At 29.3% G+C, this 22438-nt stretch overlaps 8 protein-coding genes across 11 annotated transcripts; 3 read left to right on the top strand and 5 right to left on the bottom strand.

The window, feature by feature from the left end:
• Positions 1–1312: 1312 nt before the first annotated feature.
• On the top strand, positions 1313–5239 carry LOC140664081 (uncharacterized). Of its 2 annotated transcripts, none has more exons than XM_072888810.1 (5): positions 1313–2154; positions 3581–3808; positions 3900–4111; positions 4214–4489; positions 4798–5239. In XM_072888810.1, exons 2-5 carry the CDS (start codon positions 3671–3673, stop codon positions 5063–5065), a joined length of 894 nt encoding a protein of 297 aa, XP_072744911.1. In that variant the 5' UTR covers positions 1313–2154; positions 3581–3670; the 3' UTR covers positions 5066–5239. The 2 variants fall into 2 exon arrangements, with proteins under 2 accessions (XP_072744911.1, XP_072744910.1); XM_072888809.1 differs by having other exon boundaries at positions 1314–1866.
• A 340-nt stretch (positions 5240–5579) lies between these two features.
• On the bottom strand, positions 5580–7493 carry LOC140663449 (transmembrane protein 223). The gene is made up of 5 exons (XM_072887623.1): positions 7364–7493; positions 6929–7102; positions 6236–6561; positions 5903–6045; positions 5580–5732 (listed from the first exon to the last, which is right to left on the bottom strand). The coding sequence occupies exons 1-5, from the start codon at positions 7381–7383 to the stop codon at positions 5598–5600; spliced, it is 798 nt and encodes a 265-aa protein (XP_072743724.1). The 5' UTR covers positions 7384–7493; the 3' UTR covers positions 5580–5597.
• LOC140663452 (E3 ubiquitin-protein ligase PPP1R11-like) lies at positions 7363–16843 on the bottom strand. Of its 2 annotated transcripts, XM_072887625.1 has the most exons (6): positions 16710–16843; positions 14073–14181; positions 13569–13724; positions 13352–13479; positions 7651–9705; positions 7363–7581 (listed from the first exon to the last, which is right to left on the bottom strand). In XM_072887625.1, the coding sequence occupies exons 1-4, from the start codon at positions 16794–16796 to the stop codon at positions 13454–13456; spliced, it is 378 nt and encodes a 125-aa protein (XP_072743726.1). In that variant the 5' UTR covers positions 16797–16843; the 3' UTR covers positions 7363–7581; positions 7651–9705; positions 13352–13453. The 2 variants fall into 2 exon arrangements, with proteins under 2 accessions (XP_072743726.1, XP_072743727.1); XM_072887626.1 differs by lacking the exons at positions 7363–7581; positions 7651–9705 and adding an exon at positions 13073–13276.
• Fbw5 (F-box and WD repeat domain containing 5) lies at positions 8605–12545 on the top strand. The gene is made up of 9 exons (XM_072887614.1): positions 8605–8887; positions 9573–9730; positions 9817–9994; positions 10146–10338; positions 10451–10681; positions 10765–10940; positions 11019–11346; positions 11412–11624; positions 11726–12545. The coding sequence occupies exons 1-9, from the start codon at positions 8605–8607 to the stop codon at positions 11991–11993; spliced, it is 2028 nt and encodes a 675-aa protein (XP_072743715.1). The 3' UTR covers positions 11994–12545.
• On the bottom strand, positions 14981–16632 carry LOC140663447 (succinyl-CoA:glutarate CoA-transferase). The gene is made up of 2 exons (XM_072887618.1): positions 15316–16632; positions 14981–15247 (listed from the first exon to the last, which is right to left on the bottom strand). Exons 1-2 carry the CDS (start codon positions 16402–16404, stop codon positions 15017–15019), a joined length of 1320 nt encoding a protein of 439 aa, XP_072743719.1. The 5' UTR covers positions 16405–16632; the 3' UTR covers positions 14981–15016.
• Positions 16844–16861: 18 nt separating the features above from the next.
• On the top strand, positions 16862–21511 carry Ttll15 (tubulin tyrosine ligase-like 15). The gene is made up of 5 exons (XM_072887615.1): positions 16862–16946; positions 19232–19472; positions 19726–20900; positions 21029–21233; positions 21306–21511. Exons 2-5 carry the CDS (start codon positions 19431–19433, stop codon positions 21402–21404), a joined length of 1521 nt encoding a protein of 506 aa, XP_072743716.1. The 5' UTR covers positions 16862–16946; positions 19232–19430; the 3' UTR covers positions 21405–21511.
• Rps29 (ribosomal protein S29) lies at positions 17323–18362 on the bottom strand. 2 transcript variants are annotated; one of them, XM_072888247.1, is made up of 3 exons: positions 18210–18362; positions 17628–17727; positions 17323–17513 (listed from the first exon to the last, which is right to left on the bottom strand). In XM_072888247.1, exons 1-3 carry the CDS (start codon positions 18269–18271, stop codon positions 17505–17507), a joined length of 171 nt encoding a protein of 56 aa, XP_072744348.1. In that variant the 5' UTR covers positions 18272–18362; the 3' UTR covers positions 17323–17504. The 2 variants fall into 2 exon arrangements, with proteins under 2 accessions (XP_072744348.1, XP_072744347.1); XM_072888246.1 differs by lacking the exon at positions 17323–17513 and having other exon boundaries at positions 17613–17727.
• Positions 21512–21619: 108 nt separating the features above from the next.
• On the bottom strand, positions 21620–22408 carry LOC140663450 (tRNA-specific adenosine deaminase 2). The gene has a single exon (XM_072887624.1). The coding sequence runs from the start codon at positions 22273–22275 to the stop codon at positions 21757–21759; it is 519 nt and encodes a 172-aa protein (XP_072743725.1). The 5' UTR covers positions 22276–22408; the 3' UTR covers positions 21620–21756.
• Between the last annotated feature and the right edge of the window lie 30 nt (positions 22409–22438).

Below are 22438 nucleotides of genomic sequence, written 5' to 3'. Positions count from 1 at the left end.
CATCAAAAATCCGAAAAATAAATAACTTGTGTATATATATATATATATAATATATATATTTATTTAAAAAAAATTAATAAACAAGTTGGATTATTTAACAGTCATCATGGATGAATATCTAAACACGATAATCGAAAATGACCACAGGTGACCTTTAAATAATATACCGGAAATGTCAAAATAATAATGAATTTTTGATGAAAATTGAATCATAAAAATTTATTCAAATATAAAAGAATATGATAAAATAGTCATAATTTAATAATTTTCCGCAATCTTAAATGTTTAAAAAAAAATATTTTCTTTAATATATTGTTAGAGATTCATTTTCTAGATTTTTAATTTCCAAAATTAGGTTTTACATTAAAGAAAGGGAAACACAATAATAATTATATCTTATAAATTTGTGAACATATACTTCATATATAATTCTAAATAATTATATATATGATTATATATAGGTCTTTTTTTTCAAGAAGTCGTACTTCACACACATATTCATCGTAATATTTTATTTAACTATTCCTAACATTATGGATCGATTTTTTATTCTTGGATACAGTTATACAATATATAGTTCCAACTAAAAAAAAATTTCTAATTAAATCTATGTTATATTATACAATTTTGTGTCTCTTTAATAATAAAACCGATTTTCTAATTTTGCAAATTTCCAAATTTTTTAATTTAAATCTATTATATATTTATTTATATATTATATTGTATTATATTATCTTTCAATTAAATCAGTTATCATATATGTAGAAAGAATATTAAAATTCTTATTTTTTTCAAAAACAAAAACAAAATAGTTGGTAACATTATATAATTAATATATTAATTTATGCAGAAATGCTCTAATTATTTTTTTTATCTCATTCTATATTTTAGTACTTTAAAGACTGGGGATGTACTTTTCAAAAGATAAACATTTCAGACAGTACATGTTCTTAAAAACCTAAACAATTAGAAACGACTTTTATTATTTAAGATGTGTCTTATCATTTATTATCCTTAAGACATTTTTAAAATATATTTTGACTGACCTCTTTGTACTGTCTGATGAGATGTCTACATAAAAGAAAAAAAATATATTAACTATATAAATAAAAATAAAATTTTATTTATGCTGGAATTAAAATATCTCTACCAGCATAATCTGTGTATTTTGTATTACGCATTTAAAATGAAATAAAATTCTATACAATAACATTTTGAAATAAAAGCTCTTTTGCAATTCAGTTTTTTCTTATTGAATTCATCTAATCTCTATGTGTAGGAGCGGGAGAAGAAATCGCGACAGGCGGGACAATCGAGAGCAATCGCGGGCGGAGAATGTAAGAATTGCGCCAAGCAGTATACACCTGAGCTCGCCTTTTAAAGGTGTTACAGAAGCGTGGTGGAAAACCGTACGTTACGATGAATGCGCCTTTCGCTCAGTTGGAGCAGCAGCCGTCCCAGTGATTCCAGCGGCGCGAGCGAGACAAGAGCGGACACGAGAGCGAGAACAAGACTCGACGATTGTTGTCTCGATTTTACAGATCGGCTCTGAACGCGATGTGCGACGCTGCTGGTCCGCGCGAACGACGCTGGAATCGTCGTCGCGAGTCACGAGTGTCCTTTCAACAAGTGTATACGTATAAACAATTTTGAGGAGACAAGTACGCACAAGAAGAAGAGAAATATACAGGGTATATATGGACCAGAGGCGGTGAATATCTATACTATCTCGTGTAACCGAGAGCGATCGATATGTCGCGACGATCCAGATTCGGCCAGCGTGTTTCCACGAAAAGAGGAATTATCCGCGAATAAGGATCTATACATGAAAGATATAATCTCTCCTAAGCACGGATGAGACACAAGGTACAACAACCGGTCTCTTCTTAAGAGCTGATGTAAATACGAGCTCGATATGAGATCTACAGTGATCTCTGATGCGATGTTTCACGCAACGCCATACGCATAGCTTGGCGCGATATTTTTCCATTGACATTTTTTTTCCGGGGATCTGTATTAAGGAGAGAAATATTGCGCGCACAGGTTGCATCGGATCTGTAGCGCCTGCGCGTTTTGTTGTCCATACTATACTTGTGTGTAAAGAATGTACGAGTTTATTTAAAAGTAATGCGCAAAGCAGGATTTTAATAACCGGTTAGTTGATAAGAATAAATAGACATTCATTCAGCATTTCAGACTATTAAGCATTAACATCACATCTATTACATACTTTTTGTTACAAATAATAGGCAAATTAAAGAGGATTTGATTAATTTTGTAAAGAAAAAAAAATAAATAAAACGTTGAAATTGATATCTAGAAGATGAGGTATATTTAATTTTAAAGATGTACATTTTTTGCAGTTCATTTTAATATTTAATACCCAGACAGCACATAATATATTTATTATGATAAATATATCTATATAAATATTTATAAAAATATATTTTTTTGAAATATATTATATTTTATATTTATTTTATACATATTTTATAAGAATCTTTATTCGATATATTTTTAAAATGTAGATTAAATATTATTTTAATATTTATGATAAGTAAAAAATAAATATAGTAATATTTCATAAATATTTCTCAAATATTTGCTTATAGGATATTTATGGTAAATATTTCTCAAATATTTGCTTATAGGATATTTATGATCTATTCAATCTAAAATCTTAAAAATATTTTAATAAATATTTACAAAATATTTAAATAATTATTATAAATATTTCGTGCTGTCTGGGCATTTAATTTTTTTACTTCAAACATTTCTGAATAAAATACGATATCAAATTTGATTAAATCGTTGTTATTAAATAATTGTAACATGTTAAACATTATTATAATCAATTTTAGTTACTTATTTTTAAAAATGAAATTGTGACTTTTTTTATGATAAAAAATCAAGAGTGACTCGATAAAATATGTACACTGTTCAAAGATGCAATTATGCAAAATGTGACAATTTATTGTGAAATGATTGATAAAGTATTATCTTAAAAAAATCGCGGGGGAATGATCGGAGGCGAAGGGTATTGTCGCACCTCATTGTCGATCGAAGACGTTGCACATGTCCTTGCCAAATGACATCACCGTACTAAATAAGGATTTGCCCAACACGATGTACATTCGCGTTATTGGCACTGCCTACGATCGAGAGACAATCCAATCATAATGCAATGTTTTGCAATCAATAAACGCAGGCATATATTATACTTAAAGGAATATATGCCACACCTCTAATCATAAAAATTTGTATTTAATTGTGATTTTTTATAGAGGCTAATGATTATATCTCAGCATTTTTAAATAAAATGTAAATCCAATAAAATTTGTTAAATCAAGCATTGCTAAATAATAAAATCGAAAATAGAGAAAAAAATTTTTGAAAACTTGAATATACAATTCTTATTCCTTTTATAGTAACATTATAAAATATCTTTGTTATGGGTGCAGCATTAATAATATGTGTTATCATATATTATTGCATGTTCTATAAGCATAATATTTTATTTCTTATTGCGAATAACTGCAAATTAATAATTTATTAATAAATAAATTTATTTCTGTTTTAGATGAGTTCTAAGCGCAAATGTTACTGATCAATTATATATTTATCTTTAATATTCTTGCGTGAGAGAGTGCATTGATATAGAGATTCCAAAATGCATAATACTTCCAGATATGCTGGTTATCACATTAGCACAAATCGTGATTACATTACAGATGGTGAAGAGAGCCATAGAGCTCCTTCAGATCGCACCGTGTCTGAATATATTGTTGCCAATGAACATACTACCATGGTAATATACTTGTGATAAAAATATCTTTTTGAATATTACATTTGTGATTTTACATTTATATTTTATCTCTATATTTTCAAATTTCTTCCAGGTAAAACCAATAAAAACAAATCATGCGGACAGATATGACAGAGAAGATAGAAGATCCAGAAGCGCGCACAATACTCGAGATTCAGTATTATCTGGATCTTCGAAACATAGTTTAAATCCGCTTAGCAAAAGTGCCTCGCATGGTAGCATTTGTGACAATGGTTCAGATATATATGTTACCAGCGCTGCATATAGAGCAACTTCTGATATAAGGTTGTTAATATATATAATCTATTAAGATACAATATTATATAACTTAAGATATATGTATTAACAATATAAAATATATTGTAAAATGTATCTTGTTACAAACAGTCGGATATCACGCCATAGTCTAGCACCAAGCTCCAGATTGGATCATAGAGCGCCTAGTCACTACAGCTATGGTTCAGGCAGGTCGGGTACTTCAACAGTGAAAACTCGTACATCACGGAAAGGGGGTATAGTTGTGGAAACTATGTCAACCCCTAATCCATTCTGTCCAAACACTAAGGGTGTCTGTTGCCTCATGTTACTTCTTAATCTCGGTTTGATCCTGGTTACTCTAGGCTTTGTTATCGTCATACAATTTTTCCAACCATTAGTCGTTTGGTAAGAGCACTTCATAAATTTTTATATTTTCACACCATTTACATATATGCAAGATTCTATACTAAAATTGATAGATATAATCACACTTTTATGCTTCTAAATAAAAAAACAGTTTTTAATAAAAAATGAATTTTTAATTATAAAAACTTATTAATTTATATTTTTAATAATTATTAATAAATAAAATATAGAAAATATATAGTACATAAGTTGTGCAATTTGCATATGTATCATGTATGTTTTATATATGTATGCACACAGCATATATGGAGAAACATATGTATATTTTTATAATTATCTTTTTTTAGGATCTTAGGAATAATATTTTTAGTGTTTGGATTTTTGACATTAATTGGAAGTCTCGTGTATTGTGTACATGTGTTCAGAAATGCCAAACATCCCCATGATATAAATCCAGAAGATTTATATTGGACCCATTACTGGCAAGGTCGTGTTGGCTCTACAGCACCTGAAGTTTATTATAAAGCGGAAGACAAGTATCAGGACGATGGCTATAGTGATCGATATAGCAAATACTCAGGAAAGTATTATGACAGGCAAAGTCAAAGATATTAATCAAAATATAAAAAATAGTATTGACTATTAATTGAAGTACCAATCACTTTGCCAACCCTTAATTCTATAAAACATTTTGGAAGCCAATGATAAATAAAAAACTAATCCTGTGCAATAAAATAAACTACTTATGTTTTTGTATATGTATATATAGATATTGTACTAACACCTTTTCTCCTTTTCCGGAAAAAAATATAAATTGTATTTATTTTTTTTGTATTAATAAATAATCTAGAATAAATAATCTAATTTATATAAATAAATTAATAAATAATCTGTAAGAAAAATAACTTCTTTAAAAAGATAACTTATTCTTTAGTACTAATATATAGTAATTTAACATTCGATGTTTACATCTATAATGATATTCTAAAATAATTGATCACATTTATTGTATTAAAAGTATATATTTGTGTATTTTATACATAAAATACATTTATATATAAATAATAATAACTATTATTTAATATAACAATTCTAATACAATATAACAAAAATGTATTTGTTAAAATATTATTATAAGATTAAGTAATTATCCCAGTGTATAATCAAAAAGATTCGGATTCACAAATATGCCTTTTTTATCAATAAGATAATAAAAAACTCTGTTTTTTATTTTAAGTGGTATACATACTCCCAAATCTGTTCTATGTGATACAGCTTTTGCCTTTAAAAAAATATCTCAAATGAGAAATATTTTAAGAAATAAGAATATTTTATATTACATAGCGCTAGGCTTATAATATTATTATAATGTTATAATAATATTATAATATTATCATAAATACGTCAAAAATTAATATAGTATATTTTAAATAATACAGTTTATTTTCTTACCATTCCTACTGGTAAATTTATGTTAGCTTTTCTTTTCCACATGTGATAAGTAAAAAGTGAAAGTGTTTTACCACCTTTATTTAAGATAATGTACTTGATGTTACGAGAACATAGAGCATACATAAAAGCAAATGTGGCAGGACCTACAAAACAAATACAAATACATTCTAGAAAAGACAGAGTAAAAATTTATCTGCTGCTTTAATTTTTTATAAAAAATACACAAAAAATTGCATGTAAAATAAGAAATATTTCAAATCTTATTTATTAAGTCTTACATACACATATAAGAGTACTATTTTGACTATACAAAAGGCAAAAAATATGTCTCACCTGCAAAAATTGAGAAAGTAAACAGAGAAAGTTGCAATATGTGTTTCTTTATAAATTCCTTAGAATTTATATCAGCTCTGAATATATCAAAGAAAGCTGGCATATAAGTATAGGCAGCCAACACTGACCAACCAAATAATTGTCCAATTGCAAAAATTTTTACATATCGAAAATATCTATCATTTTCATTCTTGTATAAAATTACATTATTCTGTACATTTGTATTAACATTCCAGTTTAATTTTTGCTGACGTCTTATTAATAAATTTTGTGGCAATTTGTTAGGTTTAAGAAAATTTGCTGATTGCAATGATCCACCAGATAATCTGTGTGTTTTTATAATTTATTTAATTATTATTTTATAAGATAATAAAATTTACTGCTATTTTTCATAATTTTATTTTAAATACACAAAATATCTTGAAATTATTGTTATCTACATATCTATACAATTTAAAGCTAAAATCATATTTCTGAATATATCAGTATATATTGATACAATATTGAACTTTTTAAATAAAATTTTTCCATTTGCAATTAAAAAAATAACAATAATTTGAAAACATTCTGTATATATTTATAAAAATTTTAATTGTACTAATATATAAGAACAATGGCTAAATAAAACATTATTAAATATATATTATCTTTATAAAATATATTTTAATTTTAAAATGTTTAACTACATTTTACCTCATGCTTCTTGTCAGAAATGTTCTAACCATTGATGTTGATGAAAATATATTTTTATCATATTTAAAACATCTTTGCATCATCCCATGAATAGATTGTGCTTCAATTAATACAGCTTTAAATACAATAGGATGCTTCCAAATTAAACCAAACATTTTGAAACAATTTTTCTTCCTGTGTTATTATAAAGAGCTTACTCAACAAATTTCAATAGATAGATAAATGTTTATATTTCTTGAGCATTTTATTTTCTATAAGTATAAAAATATTTTCCTTATTTTTCAATATTATAATAATTCAAAATTTCTTGTTATATATGTAAGCTATATGCATATATATAATTTGTGTAATTATACTCTATACAATTCTGAAATATGTATACATTTTTATATTTTTTTACATAATCATGTATGAAACTTATAATTATATTCTTACCAAGTTTTTTCTGCAAACATTGTACTCTGTACGACCAAATATTGATAACTTATAAATTATTATTAATATTTAACAACAAAATTATAGACAAATAATATTTGAAATCTCCGAGTAAAACTTTTGGTAATAATACTCAAAAGTATTTTAAACTAGGTTAGAAAGACCATGGCAAAATATAACCAAGGTTGCCGGTTGCCTGCATGTCAGCCATATTGTTGCTAAAATCACCAATCACGTTTAGTCATTCGAAAGTTGATAACAACATGGTATAACCAATCATTCTTCACCTTTGTGATAGAAATCGCCATATATATAAATTCATTACATTTGCCTTCCATTTCTGGATTAAGTATTTTCATTCAACGTGATACTATAATTACAAAAAATACTGAATACGTATCATATTCCTAAATTGACAGAAATTCAAAGCATTCAACAAAGAAGGCATTTCTAGATCAAACAACGTCCGATTCGAGTGTAGACAGGTTCCTTTTCTCAACTTATGTAACGATGACGTTTACAGTTACGTATCATATATATGTTATGGGCATCTCATTTCTCATTGTCAGTTTTAGCGAAATCTCTCGTAGAATGAGACAAGCTAAATAATTACGTAAATAAATAATTGAATAGAATTTGTGCATATTATTTTTTTATTTTATGCTTTTCATTAATTTTTCAAAAAATTTAAAATTTTTGAAAACAATTAAACAGGGACTATAAAGAGTCATTTCATAAAAAATAACTACTTCATTGATATTACATTCTTCAATGCAGCTCATGTGAATATGCGAAAAAGATAGCCTATCTAACAGTACTGGTTTGGGTTAGAAGTTGTGTCTGGCAGAATTTGACAGATGTCAAACATACATAAAAATAAGAAATGAATAATATTATTATTATTAAATCGATAAAAATGTAATTTTTGATCTTTCAATAATTATGATGAATAAATATCAAGACACAGTGCATCGGAAGTGAAGGCATCAATGATACCTGCTGTACTTACATCCATGATCCACGCTGCAAGCGCACGTGCCGCGTTTTCGGAATGCTATACATATTTACGTATGTTATATCGTGCGTGATATTATGTGCTACGTCGTGATGTACTCGACCGCAAAGACTGCGCTCGCGGCGAGATTCTAACCTCGGTCGAGTTCGTGTATCCTCGGCATAGTGACTGCACAGTCACTGACAGGTATCAGCTGTTCCAGTAAATAAACCGCCGCATTTTGACAATGGACGGCGTCGAGGACATCGCGCAGAACTGTCAGACAGCTGATGAGGATGTCAGTGAGTCGGATAGCGAGTGCTTGTCACAGCAAAGCGAGGGCGACGTTAATTGGTATTATATGCCAGACTCGATTCTTTTGAGCATCTTCCAGTACCTGACACCGAAGGAGCTGACGATCGCGGGTGAGGTATGCAGATCGTGGCACAGGGTATCGCGTGACGAATTCCTGTGGAAATATTTATTTTATCGGACATACAAGATAGATCCGGACGTCGGCATTGTGCCAGGTATGTCTCGTCATATATCAACACTTTCATAACAGCACTTTCAACGTCATCATATTTTTATATGCGATTGAAAATAATATACTTCGTCATGACATGTATGAGATAGATAAAAAAATATAAATTTTTGATGTATGATTTGATAAGTGGAGGAAATAATAAGATTAAAAGATGTAATGATAAAAAAGTATTTATGTTTATAAGTATAGATGTAATACATTTTAATTGAGATTAAACGAGTTTTATAAATAAATTATTGAAGATTAAAATTACAAAATTTGTATAATTATAAATTATAAATTTTTGAAGATTTTTATATATACTCTCACAATCAATAAAAATTGATAACAATTTTCACTGTTTCATCTTTCTATATTATCTCTACATATCTCTATATTATCTCTATAAGAGCTTATATAAGATGTCTTTATTATTAGTAATAAAATATATATGTAATTTTGAAACATAATACTTAATAAATACATCTTGAAACATAATACTTAATAAATACAAATTCAATTTTAATGTATAGAAGAAAGAGAACAATCTTTTACAGTTACACTGATTAATTTATGTATGTATACATACACATATTTATATTAATATGTTAATGTTTATATTTTTCTTGATTAATAAAATATTAATAATTATTAATAATTATCTTTTTTTCTCTCTCTTCTCTGTCTAGGGAAAACTTCTTGGTTGGAAGAATTCAAACGGTTGGCATATCATACTCCACTGATAGAAACTGAAGTTCTCAAAGAGCATTCGCATCAAGTTTTACATGTGAGCTTTTCCCACAATGGCAAAATGTTTGCAACCTGTTCAAAAGATGGATACATTCTTGTAAGTTCCTCTCTCCTAATATCCATATTTATATTTCCTCTTTTTTGCATAAACTATCAAGCGTCACAAACATGCTATTATTTCAGGTATGGCAAAGTCAATATCCTGTTACTATAAAATATTTGCACGATATGAAAACATTTAGTTGGAAGTATACACAATTTTCGCAATTTAATTGTACAGATACTTTACTTCTCGTCTCTGGTGTACATTTTGGTACACCTCATAGTACTTCAGGAGAAATAGCAGTGTTTAAAGTAGCACGTAAGTAAATAAAATGTATTCTAAAAAAGATTATTAATTGATTGAAAATTATAAATTGATAAATCTTAAAAAGAGAGAAAAGGAAACAAGAAACGATTTTTTTTTAAATCAATTCTCAAGTATTTATGTATGTTTTGTGTTTTATCTATAGCTGGCTTTGACCTTCAATGTAGAGTAGTGAATAAGCCGTACGACATATTTGGTACATGGTACAGCGAGCGTTACCTTTTGAGTGGAAATCTGCATTGGTTGGCGCATTTGGTCAGTACTAGTGTAGTTTGGCTTAATAAGGCAAATCAAGAATCAGCTAGTGAACATGTGCCCATTATGACACAGCTTTTTAGGTAAAGTCACAATTTAACATGTCTTCTCAATCTTTAATAATCTTAATAAAGCACATAAACAGGTGTTTTTGCAAAATAAATTTTTTTTTCACACATTCTTAATAATTTTCAGATTCTACAATGGAAATGCTTCTTCAATTAGAGCAATTATGGTTGCAAATTGTTTAGCGCCTGCACCAGCTGAAACTACGGAACAACAAAGTCAGCCATCCTCCTCAAATACAAAGGAAGAAAAAGGAAATCCGCCAAGTCACAAAGATTTGTTGTCACCTTCGAACGAACCTAGTAGCTCGCAACAGCAGGAAGAACCAGAAGTGTTACATCATGCATCATCAAGATTACAGTATAAATTTTCATTCCTCTTTATCGTATGTAATAACTTTCCGATTACATAATTAACATTTATGTAATATACATATACACTAGATATAGTAAATTAGAAGGTGGATTTTCGAATTGGAGAAAACTTGGTGATGGTTTTGAATATGCTAGTCCTATACAGTACAACCAGGAATATAGGCAAGTTGAGATGCAGAGAAAAGCGCACGAAAGTGACAGCGAAAGTGAGAATCCATTGTGGGAGGAGGAGAGCGAATCTGGAGGTAGAAAACTATACGCGCGTAATGTAGTAGAAAATGTTATAATTATTATATAGGATATGATATAAAATGGGTTTACAGAATCTTCGATAACTGAAGAATGTGATACCGACGAGTTAGCCAATAATCCCGAGAAGTTTCTTATATTTACAACTGGCTCAAAGACATATACTCCGCATAAAGTTGGTTTTAAGAGAATTAAATTAGTCACTTTTCCAAGAAGATTGGATCCAGGACCATCGCTACGCGAAAGAATAGCTCAGCGAGAAAGAGAACGAGAAAGACAGAATACGCCATCGGTGGAAGATTGGTTAAATTACGAAGCTGTCGCTGATAAATTCGATAAGATAGATCATTTGATTGATCTTCATGGTCATATCATTGGAATGGGACTTTCTCCTGATCACAGGTTAATTATATCAATGTCATATGTAAGATGATATATTTGAGGAATATATATATGTTTTTATACAGATATCTTTATGTAAATACAAGGCCGTGGCCAAAGGGTTACGTTATTACTAATCCTTTACAACCACCACCAATAGCACAAGAAATTGATATACATGTGATTGACTTGGTAACATTAAAACAAGTTGGTACAATGTTAAGAGCACACAAGGCATATACGCCTAATAACGAATGTTTCTTTATATTTTTGGATGTATGTAATGAATATGTAGCAAGGTAAAGTAATTTGATCGTATTTACACAATTCATCAATTAACTTATTTAAAAAATTTTAAATGTATAGAAAATATTCAATTATTAAATATCTCTGTTTACAGTGGTGCTGAAGACAAGCATGGTTACTTGTGGGATAGACACTATGGAATTTGTTTAGCAAAATTTCCTCATACGGATGTAGTTAATTCCGTGGCTTTTAATCCACGTGATCCTGAAATGTTAGTTACAACCAGTGATGATTATACAGTTAAAATATGGCGGAGTCGGGCTATGGTAAAGAATTTAGGTTTAGATGAAAATTCCTATCGTAGAGGAATGGAGGTTCGAAAAAGACGAAGGTTTCAGAGAAGCAGTAATAATATTGACTGACTAAAAACTATTAAATTTCCAATTTAAAACATTTATTTTTACAAGAACTTTAGGGATATATTCTGCACTTAAGTTGGTATTCTACTATACAAAATCGTCCAAAATACTATTGTATAAAAGCACAAATAATCAATCTATTTTTTGATTATTTTGGATCTATGCACACAAATGTATGTGCAGACTTTTTATTTCTTCAAATTAATAATGTAATATAATCTGGAATTTTACCAGATACTACATATTTGAAAGAGTTGCTAAGAATGTTGTTAAAAGAATGGATATCAAAGAAATATATTATCTATTGTTATAATGCAAAATTAAGAAATATCTAGTAAAAAATTTTAAAATTATATCATTTATATTTAAAAATTAATACCAGATTATATTTTTAAGCTTAAAGTTGATCTGTATAATTCCTATGTGGAACTCTAAGTCTTATAGAAATTTATTTTCTGACAAAATTATAAATTTGAAATTCTCAACGAGGAGTGCAATGGAAATATTAAGTTTTTCAAAGTTATCTTATCGCACATGTATGCGATCTATAATACTGAATTTTTTAATTTATTCTATATCTTTTTCTGTATATTTGAAAATATTTATAAATCTACTTGTACTAAACAAAGAAAATAATGAATGGATATAAATGTGCATTTTTATATTTTTTTCCCATACAATATTTCATTTTTTGCTTGTATGTTATGCATTGTAAAATTGTAAACACAATATAATAAATCTCCTACATAAAAATAAATATAAAATGTTGAGATATGTTCAATCTCCTTGTGTAATAACAAGTGACTTCAAATTTGATTGTATTGATCGTTTGATTTAACAATTATAAGATATGTAAATCAATATGTTATGATAAAATGTGGAATGCTAATAAAAGTCACAGATTAACAAGTAATATATATTTTCTTTTAGGATAAAATCTAGAGCTATTGAATAGCAAATAGTATATATATATATATATATGTATATATATATGTATATATATGTATATATATATATGTATATATATGTATATATATATGTATATATATATATCTATTAAATAGCAAATAGTACATATGAAATAAGTAATATTAATTCGGATGTAAACATATAAGGAATGATGATTGTTATTTTTTAGAGAATATTCAATGATTTACTATTTTCATGACATCACATACAATCTATAAGAATTTGGACATTTCATAATCTTCCATGCGATATTGTTAAAGCATTGTAATAAAAATGCTACACATATTAGTGCAAAATTATATTTAAAGTTTGCATACCTAAAAGGATAAAGTAATATGAGTAAAAAAATTGTGTTAATTTTATTTTTCTGCTTATTATATGTATCAACTTACCTACAGTCCATCATTTTTTTCTGTATGATACTGACTTCAAACAGCACAAAGGAATTTATTTTCCATTTAGCAAAATTGTCAATAGGTATATAAATATAATACTTATGTTGAACCTGTCGCAATTGGTTCTGTAAGCAAACAAAACACAATATGAAATACAAATATATTAATTAAGCATGCACTAATGCTACTACTAAATTTATTATTAATAAGTTACCAGGATGAGATGACATTCCATCTTGAGCAGCATTTCCAGTTTTGGGTAAGACTTTCTTATGAGCATCCTTATGTCCATGACAATGTTCACACTCATCATCACTATCTTCGGAACTACTTTCACCAAAAGTTTTTGGTCTTTCATAAATACAACAGCCTGCAAATAAAAAAGATCATGTAATTTTATTTTTTATCAAATTTTAAAATTTGTTTTAATAATTGATTTAAAAAAAAAATAATTTTTACATCCTATGTGTTTATATATTTTAATTTTTAATGCTAATTATTCAAACGTTTGTGCTGAAGGTCTAAAAAATTGGACCAAAACGTTCGCTGCTACCGTTACTTAACAATATCTAATTCTATTCTTTTGTATATTATTATCAATACATTTAGATTCCTGACTATATAAATATATTTTGTTTTATACTCAAATAAGTTTGTTAGGATTCCTTTATTTCTTTTATTAAATTTAGATGGTTTTATAGAAATAATAAATACTTACATTTTGATTTTTTCTTATTTAGATGTTCATTATCAACAGTCCCTTTAGTCCACTGAACCTTTTTGTTCGATTTCGGTTTTCGTAAACGTAATCGTACAGTGGGTACATCCTTTAAAACAAAATTATGAAAATTTTACTAATATAATAAAGCTAATAATCAATCACACTTTAAATTACATATAGTGATTACAGAAAACATAATAAGCACAATAATTGAAAAACTTTTATTATAAAAATGAATAAAAGAATACACTCAAATAAAATTTATTATTTTTTTAAATTTATTATAAAGGATGGGTTAATTAAAACGACCTGACTAGCCAAAATTATTCAATTTATTCACGACGTTTCGACCATATGGTTGTGGTCCTTTTCAAGTGTAAACGTAAATTAAGAAAGAGAAGAAAGAATCCAATGGGACATGTTTAAAAGTAGAACTTAATGATGGAATAATTAAATATGTCACTTAGTTAAAATCAATGGTTATTAAATTTGAGATGAACACAAACAACGAGACACGTCATGTCAGCATGAGTTTTTAAACGAAACATATTTATTATAAAGTTTGGTCTAACATATACAAATATTTCATATAATTATTTGTATTATTTATATATACATACACTTCTTACTGTAAATTCTTATATTTTTAAAATCTTTAAAAAATATATACAATGTAAAACATATATAACATTAAATATATGATATTATCAATGATAGTTTGATACAAAGTGTTCATTTTTTAAACTACTTTTTAGTTTTACATTTTTTTATAGAAGTAAATTTTATATATTATCTGAAAATGCTATATATATAATGGCATATAAAAAGTTGTGTAGAAAAAACAAAGTTGTTTTCTTAAACCATTATTATAAAATTGAAATGTTATCTGAATGCTATATATAAGAAATTACATATAAAAAAATTAAATACATGTTCATAAATTATTGCACAATTTTCTGTGCTATTAAATTTTCTATTTTCTCATCTGAATATTTTAATATATTTTTTAAAACTTCTGATGTATGTTGTCCCAACATTGGTGGTGACGATCTCACTATGTTGGTAGCATAGCTATATGTTACAGGTGGCCCAACGAGTTTCACTTTGCCTGTAACTGGATGCTCTAACTCTTGAACCAATTTTGTATATTTTACATGGGGATCATCAAATACCTGAAAATTATATGCCAAAGAGAGCGAAATTTACAATGATGTAAATTATTTGATATTGATTCATTTACTTCTTTTATGGTGTTTACTGCTCCATAAGGAAATGAAGCACCTTCAAATATCGCAGACCATTCTTTATTTGTCTTCCTTTTAAATACATCCCTAAGAATTTGAAGCAATTCCATTCTATTTTTAACTCTAGCAATATTATTCTTAAATTTGTCATTGTTAATGAGTTCTGGTAGTTGTAGTCTTTTAATTAATTCTTGAAATTGCAAATCACTACCTGCCCCCACTGTCATATATCCATCTTTGGTCGGGAAAGCTTCGTAAGGAACTATGCTCTCATGTTCAGATCCCCACCTTGTCGCTTCCTTATTTCCATTTAAATAATTCGAAGCAATATTAATCAAACTTGCAATTTGAGTTGATAAAAGATCACACTGTATCCATTGCCCTTTATTGATTTTTGATCTTTGCAGTAAAGCTGCCATAATCGCTCCATGAGCATATAAACCCATTGCTAAATCTGTCATTGCTACACCGACCTTGCATGGTGGTCCATCTTTGAGGCCAGTAATATGCAAAAGTCCACCTAGGGAAGCAGCGATAACATCGTAACCAGGTCTGTTTGCGTAAGGTCCCTGAGAACCATAGCCAGTTAACGAGCAATATATAAGATGTGGCGCTACCTTGGCTATGTCTTCATATCCTAAGCCTAAACTGTTCAACTTTCCTGGAACGTAATTTTCCACCAAGACGTCGCATGTCTGGGCCAGGTCGTAGATAATATCCTTACCCCTCTTCAGGTCGATGCAAACGCTTTTCTTATTTCTGTTTACGCTCATAAAGTAGGTTGATTCTTGAGTTCCTTCGAAGAACGGCGGACCCCATTTGCGCGCTTCATCTCCGCCGCCAGGTCGTTCGATCTTCAAGATCTCTGCACCGAGGTCTCCCAGGACCATCGTACAGTAAGGGCCGGCTACGATCCGGGTCAGATCCAGAACTCGTATTCCCTTCAACGGTGAGCGATCGCATTCGGTGGTCGTTTGACAAAACTCACGCTGGCACTTTTTCAAATTGCATTCACTTATTACAAATTTCTCACTCGTTGCGCGTTTTCGCAAGAAAGCCGTAAATATGTTACGCATCATCATCATTGAAACTTAAAGGACAAAGGTAGAAATAATTTGTATAACCTTGTCGTTGTGTAAAGATTTTAACAGGTATATCGTAGTGAAAAAGAGTACAATGCGTTTTACGATTATTAAAAATCACAATTCAACGATGTAAATAGAATCGTACGTTGGAGGGGATATTGAATTACGACAAGCGATAAGAAGAACAATTATTTGCACTTTCTGTGAATAACATCACTGACAATTCTTCTTCATCCCCGCTTATCGTGTCGACCGAGTAATAAATGTAACGTAATTACAAATGGGGACGTAACGAATATACATACCTGCGATCCGGAGTCGGTGACATCCACCTCGGAGATAGTTTCTGTTTGTGTTTGCAACGCTGCCTGTTCCGACATTGTTCTCTCCATGTGTCGTAATTGATACGCGTTATTTTTTTGACAAGGGACACGCACGATGTCACTGCCGCGTCAAACGTAACCTATATGCGAATTTCCGCCATCGCTGCAGTGCTGCCAATATTTTTTTCTCCTTTTTTTTGGATGCGTGCAGTTGCGAATGTAAATGTAAAATTGATCTTTTTTTTTGCAATTTCGTTTTTTAGCAAGATTTTGAAGTTAATTTTATTTTTTGAAAGAAATGCTTAAATTAAAAAAAATACAAAATTCCGAAGAGTATAATTTCTATATCAACTTTGCATAAACTATTTATTGATAAATTATGTATATTATATATATATGTATAATAAATTGTTTATATATATATATATATATATATAGTTTCTTATAAGACTTATTTATATATAACAATGATTATATATTGTACTATTTAAAAATGATAAATTGCTTTTCATATAAATTGCACATGTAATAAAAACAAATAAAATTATATATTTATTTAAAAGGATTTAAATAAAATGTGCAACAAAATACAGGATTATAAGAACATAAATGTGTTTATTTTAAAAGCATTGCATGGTAAGTGTCGGATCTACCATTTATTACAATATATCATTGTATTTGTTTTCAATTGTCAATGTTATTCCAAAATATTGGTGCTGATGTCATGAAATCATAGATACAATTAGTTGAATTGCTTGAATTAGTTCTATGTTGTATTTAATCCAGCTGTAAAACAAAAGAAAGATATTATTTAACTGCATTATTTTTTTTCTACTTATAATGTACATATATATATTAAAAATATGTTATAATGTATTAAAAATATCAACAGATATTTACCTTCTTAAAACCAATATCAGCGGCATATTCCCTAAAACACTGTCGGCAAATGTTCAGGCCATATTTGCGAATAAGCCCATGTCTATTCGCACAGGCACGGCTGTAATGAAATCAATTTCATTTAGAACAATTTATGTACACTCATATCTAACAAACACGCATAAATATATATGATATTAATATTTTCAATTAACTGCATTTTCTAAACTTAAAGGTAAAAAGAGAGGAAAAAATGTTTAGAAAACTTATGTAAAAACGGATAGAATATTTAGTAAAATAACCTTATTGTCAGTACGATTTATTCTTAGAATATATTTTCATTACACGATACTTTTGAGGTTAGCATACATATTCACAGACATATTCTCATAAAAACAATATTGATAATTAATATCGACATGTAAATATATTAAAATTATTTCGAATTTTAATTAGTCTATCAAATTTGTCACTTTAAGTGAAATTTTGATGACTAATATTACATGATATTTTTGTGATCACCATGCGGTGGCTCGACTGTTATGTGCCATATAAATTAATCGTTAATAGAAGCGAATAAAACGAAAAAAACATTATACTGACCAGGATCTTGATCCTTGACCATATTTTCGCGGATGAGAGTACCAAATATTCTGGAAACCCATATTTGCACGTGTTATTTATCGTCCTCTCACACTCTTAGAACTGCTCAGAACGAGTCGGCAGACGTAAAGAACCTCCACCTTCCACCATGCGGCGCTTTCCTCTGATAACTATAAATGATCACGTGACACAGGTCACGTGTCTACTCTTTCTTGCAACTCGTGTTTGAATATATACGGAGCTTTTTTGAGTGTACATAAATTTTTTAAATGTTATTATTTATGTAATTATGTTTGTTAGAAAATGTGAAATGCTTGTATATCATTACTTATCTAACAAAAAAATTTATTAAAATTTTATTGTAGAGAGATCAAACATATGTACTAATTAATAATGTACACATTTTATTTTCGAAATTTCAAAATATTTAAAAAATACAAGAAACATGAGATCAAGAAATACAATAAATCAGACAGACATGATAACTTTAAACATTTGAAATCAATATAATATATGCATTACGATTTTCGAAAAATTTATATTTGTATTAAAAAAATTCAAATCAGTTAAAAAAATCAAATATTTCCGAGTTATTATAAGCGATTGAACAAAAGGCGCTCTTCGCAAACTAAACTTTTTGAAGTTAAAAATATTACCAAAACTACATTCTTCAGTTTTAATTTCAGATAGAGTTTACTGTATCAAAATTTTAATTTAAGATTTAATTGCAAAGATATATAATGATAAAAATTTGCAAAAAATGATGAGACTTTTAATAATTATAATAAAAAAAAGATTATAGAATAATATATATACTTATTGAAAATTAATTATATAATCAAAATTAAATTACAATTGAAAATAATTTGCTAATTATATATTCATCCACATGTATTTTGCAATTCTCTATATTATTTTACAATTGACATTGTTATATTAGAAAAGTTTTTTATTATATATATATATATATATATGTTTATTTCTGTCGGCAATTATGAATGTCGTAATCCGTGATGTCGTAGCTTACAGTCATGCAAAGAGAAACCGGTTCTCTTCGCAGCGACTGCGAGACAGTTCTATCCCACGTGGAAGGCGTCGATGAAGCGGGGATAAGTTACAACGGTACTTTCACATGACGCTCTTCATTGTGCTCGAAAGTAAACTTACTGCAGGTTCTTACTGTTGAGTCAACTCTAGTCACGTTCAAATCAAAATTTTACTATGTCAGACGAAAAGACGCACGATAGAAAGGAGAATAAAAAGGTATAAAATGTATAAAAAAGTATTTAAAAGTTATTTTCATTACTATGACGAACATTAGAATAAGCAACACAATAATTTAACGCATTTGAAATGAAATCTAATCAATTAATTGAAGCTTAATTAATTCTGTTCATTTAAGATACATATCTAACAGGATAAATATATAATATTTAATTCCATTTCTCATTTTGTGTTATCCATTCATCTTTAATCAGATTTTAAAAAATCATAATGACCTACAACACTGTTACAGGAAGTTCGATGTATTATAAAAAGACAAATCATGAGTTTGAAGATGAAGACAGTTCTAAAGATTATTCTATCTTCTATAGCGGGCCCGTTAATCCTTTACGGTATATCTTTTACCTATCAAATATACTCGAAGAATCTATTTGAAAGACCAGTGATAATAAACGAGGATCGACCTAAATTCTGGATCTATGCCAAAAGTAACGATACCGGTTATTTGAAGCACGTATACGCGGTTCTCCAACGACTCGGTTTCCAAAAGAGCAATAATAAGTCCGATTGGGACTTATTATGGGCCCATGATTATCCGTTTCGTGTGCTGTCCACGAGTTTAGGTAAACTGCGGGAGCATCAGCGAGTCAACCATTTCCCTGGTTGCGGATACATCACAAACAAGGTGGATCTGTCGACGTCGCGCGGTGGACGATATATACCAGTGGCGTTCAAGATACCCGAGGACCAGCAAGCCTTCCTCGATTACGTAAAGTCAAATCCTACGAAGCTATTTGTACAGAAATCGAACGATCATCGGGGCATCCGCATTCGTGGCACCGATGACGCAAACTTCACTGATGGCACGTTCATCCAAGAGTTTATCGAGCGACCGTTCCTCGTGGATGGCTACAAGTTCGATATTGGCGTATACGTTGTAATCACGTCCGTAGATCCACTGCGACTATATGCTTACAAGGGCGACGTGCTATTCCGCTTTTGTCCGGTGAAATATTATCCTTTCGATCCGGAAGTCTTAGACAAGTACGTGGTTGGCGACGATTATCTACCGATCTGGAATGTGCCATCCTTGAAGAGATACTATACCGAGTTTGGATTTTCGATGAAAGACTCGTTCGACGCGTATGTAAGAGAGCATGGAAAGAATCCGACCGAGATGTGGGAGCGAGCGTACGACGCTATCCGGGAAGTCGTCTTGATGAAGGAGACGCAAATCAGAGAAGTTTCCAGACGGTTTGGTAATGGTAGAAATTTCTTCGAGCTCGTGAGATTCGATCTGGCTCTTGACGAGGATCTGAATGTCTACATGATGGAGGCGAACATGTCGCCGAATTTGTCTTCTGCGCATTATCCACCGAACCAATTGCTCTACGAGCAAGTCATATTCAATACGTTTGCGCTGATCGGTATCGGCAAGAGGATCAGAAGAGGATCCTTGAAGATTAGGCAAGTATAGCACATCGAGGTTTACACGCGCAGAAGTTTTGTGCTTTGAAATTAAGTACCTAAAAATATAGAGTAGAATTATTCACATAAAAGATATTTAAATTATTGGCATTATATCAATGTTGCAGAAATAAAGCAGAAGAAGAAATGGAGGTAGCAAACAAAAACATTGTAGTACTACCAGAACTCTGTAAGGAATGCGAGGACTGCTTTCGCATAGAGTGCCAATTGTGTAGACCGTGCTATACACTAGAAACTAAACTTATTTTGTCACAGAGTTATCTTGAACACCATAATCAGATGGATTTTCTAAGAATCTTCCCGCCTTCAATTGTAAGTCGTGAAAGAATGTTGTTTTTTTTTTCATGTAATTTTACTTTTAACTAAAAATGTATCTGTTTGCAGACAAAGGACATGGTGCTAAAAAACTACACTCTGAGAAATCAATTACTCATCAGATGGTACCAAGGAAAATGTGAATTGGATAAGACGTGGTGCAGTTGACATTATATGATAAAGTTAGAAGCCTATTTTGTAAGTACATGTAATATTATGATATTGAATATTTATTTCAGATATGTAAAACTGTATATAGTGTTTAATAAGTAGGAACATTAAATGAACAGTTCAAGTACATAAAAAGTACGCGAAAAGAAAATGTTGAATTCCTTACTATTATTTCTATTATACTGTACATCAAATACATGTATATGTAGAGTATAAAAGATTATAAAAAAACACAGTGTATTAAATAATTATTAAAAAAATAAAAATAAACATATTTTATATTCATGTAATATGTATTAAATTATATCTATGTAAAAAATGTTTAAAAAAGGTACTAAATGTAAAAAGATTATTTGTTCTCTGTTGACAAAGTTTCTTTCTTTCTTTTGACTTTTGACTCAGGCGCGTTTGGATTTACGCCCTTATAAAAATCTTTAAGTAATCTCATAGCTTCCTCCTTCTTAACATTTCCTTGTACGATTACCTTTGAATCGTAAAATTTCGGTACCTCGAGAACACTGACGCAACCGCCAAATCGATCATTCGCACAACCATATATAATACTGTGCACTTGTAACTGAAGTAATGCCGATATACACATTATGCATGGTTCTACCGTGACAATTACATCTAGATTACGAAATACCGTTTCGTATTCCACGCGTTTCTCTTTACAAAACTTTAAAACTTGGTCTATGCAGTTTATCTCTGCATGGCGAGTTGCATTACAAGTTTCATTTACTGTATTATTGCCAGTTGCAATTATCTCATTATTATATATAAATAAACAACCAACTGGGACTTCACCAGCTTTCAAAGATTCCTCAGCTTTTTGTAATGCAACCTCCATCCATGCCAAAGTATCCATAACAAATGATATTATGATGTAAAAATATTTTTAAAACTGTGTTGTGTGTTAAAACTTTATAAAAGTTTATAAAAGTATTAATTTTTTTTTACCTTTTTTTGAATAATATATTGTCTTAAAAAAAAAAAAAAAAAAAAGAATTTATCTGAATTTTATATCTTAT

This window comes from Anoplolepis gracilipes, chromosome 3, assembly GCF_047496725.1.
Source record: "Anoplolepis gracilipes chromosome 3, ASM4749672v1, whole genome shotgun sequence".
Classification (NCBI taxonomy): domain Eukaryota; kingdom Metazoa; phylum Arthropoda; class Insecta; order Hymenoptera; family Formicidae; genus Anoplolepis; species Anoplolepis gracilipes.
Note: the sequence above shows the minus strand (reverse complement) of the source record. Positions and strands in the feature narration are given on the sequence as shown.

Bases quoted from the DNA above. Each gene is read 5' to 3' on its own strand.
- LOC140664081 (XM_072888810.1), top strand. From the start codon at position 3,671: ATGCATAATACTTCCAGATATGCTGGTTATCACATTAGCACAAATCGT. The intron at 3,809-3,899 runs GTAATATACTTG...AATTTCTTCCAG, and splicing joins CCAATGAACATACTACCATG to GTAAAACCAATAAAAACAAA. The intron at 4,112-4,213 runs GTTGTTAATATA...TGTTACAAACAG, and splicing joins AGAGCAACTTCTGATATAAG to TCGGATATCACGCCATAGTC.
- LOC140663449 (XM_072887623.1), bottom strand. From the start codon at position 7,383: ATGTTTGCAGAAAAAACTTG. The intron at 6,046-6,235 runs GTGAGACATATT...TTTGTTTTGTAG, and splicing joins TACTTTCTCAATTTTTGCAG to GTCCTGCCACATTTGCTTTT. The intron at 5,733-5,902 runs GTAAGAAAATAA...ATTTTTTTAAAG, and splicing joins TAAATTTACCAGTAGGAATG to GCAAAAGCTGTATCACATAG.
- Fbw5 (XM_072887614.1), top strand. From the start codon at position 8,605: ATGGACGGCGTCGAGGACATCGCGCAGAACTGTCAGACAGCTGATGAG. The intron at 10,339-10,450 runs GTAAAGTCACAA...AATAATTTTCAG, and splicing joins ATTATGACACAGCTTTTTAG to ATTCTACAATGGAAATGCTT. The intron at 10,941-11,018 runs GTAGAAAACTAT...ATGGGTTTACAG, and splicing joins GGAGGAGAGCGAATCTGGAG to AATCTTCGATAACTGAAGAA.
- LOC140663447 (XM_072887618.1), bottom strand. From the start codon at position 16,404: ATGATGATGATGCGTAACATATTTACGGCTTTCTTGCGAAAACGCGCA. The intron at 15,248-15,315 runs GTAAATGAATCA...TATAATTTTCAG, and splicing joins CAGTAAACACCATAAAAGAA to GTATTTGATGATCCCCATGT.
- LOC140663452 (XM_072887625.1), bottom strand. From the start codon at position 16,796: ATGGAGAGAACAATGTCGGAACAGGCAGCGTTGCAAACACAAACAGAA. The intron at 14,182-16,709 runs GTATGTATATTC...TTTGTTTTAAAG, and splicing joins TCACCGACTCCGGATCGCAG to GATGTACCCACTGTACGATT. The intron at 13,480-13,568 runs GTAACTTATTAA...GTTTGCTTACAG, and splicing joins TGGAATGTCATCTCATCCTG to AACCAATTGCGACAGGTTCA.
- Rps29 (XM_072888246.1), bottom strand. From the start codon at position 18,271: ATGGGTTTCCAGAATATTTGGTACTCTCATCCGCGAAAATATGGTCAA. The intron at 17,728-18,209 runs GTCAGTATAATG...ATTTCATTACAG, and splicing joins GGTCAAGGATCAAGATCCTG to CCGTGCCTGTGCGAATAGAC.
- Ttll15 (XM_072887615.1), top strand. From the start codon at position 19,431: ATGTCAGACGAAAAGACGCACGATAGAAAGGAGAATAAAAAG. The intron at 20,901-21,028 runs GCAAGTATAGCA...TCAATGTTGCAG, and splicing joins AGAGGATCCTTGAAGATTAG to AAATAAAGCAGAAGAAGAAA. The intron at 21,234-21,305 runs GTAAGTCGTGAA...ATCTGTTTGCAG, and splicing joins GAATCTTCCCGCCTTCAATT to ACAAAGGACATGGTGCTAAA.
- LOC140663450 (XM_072887624.1), bottom strand. From the start codon at position 22,275: ATGGATACTTTGGCATGGATGGAGGTTGCATTACAAAAAGCTGAGGAA.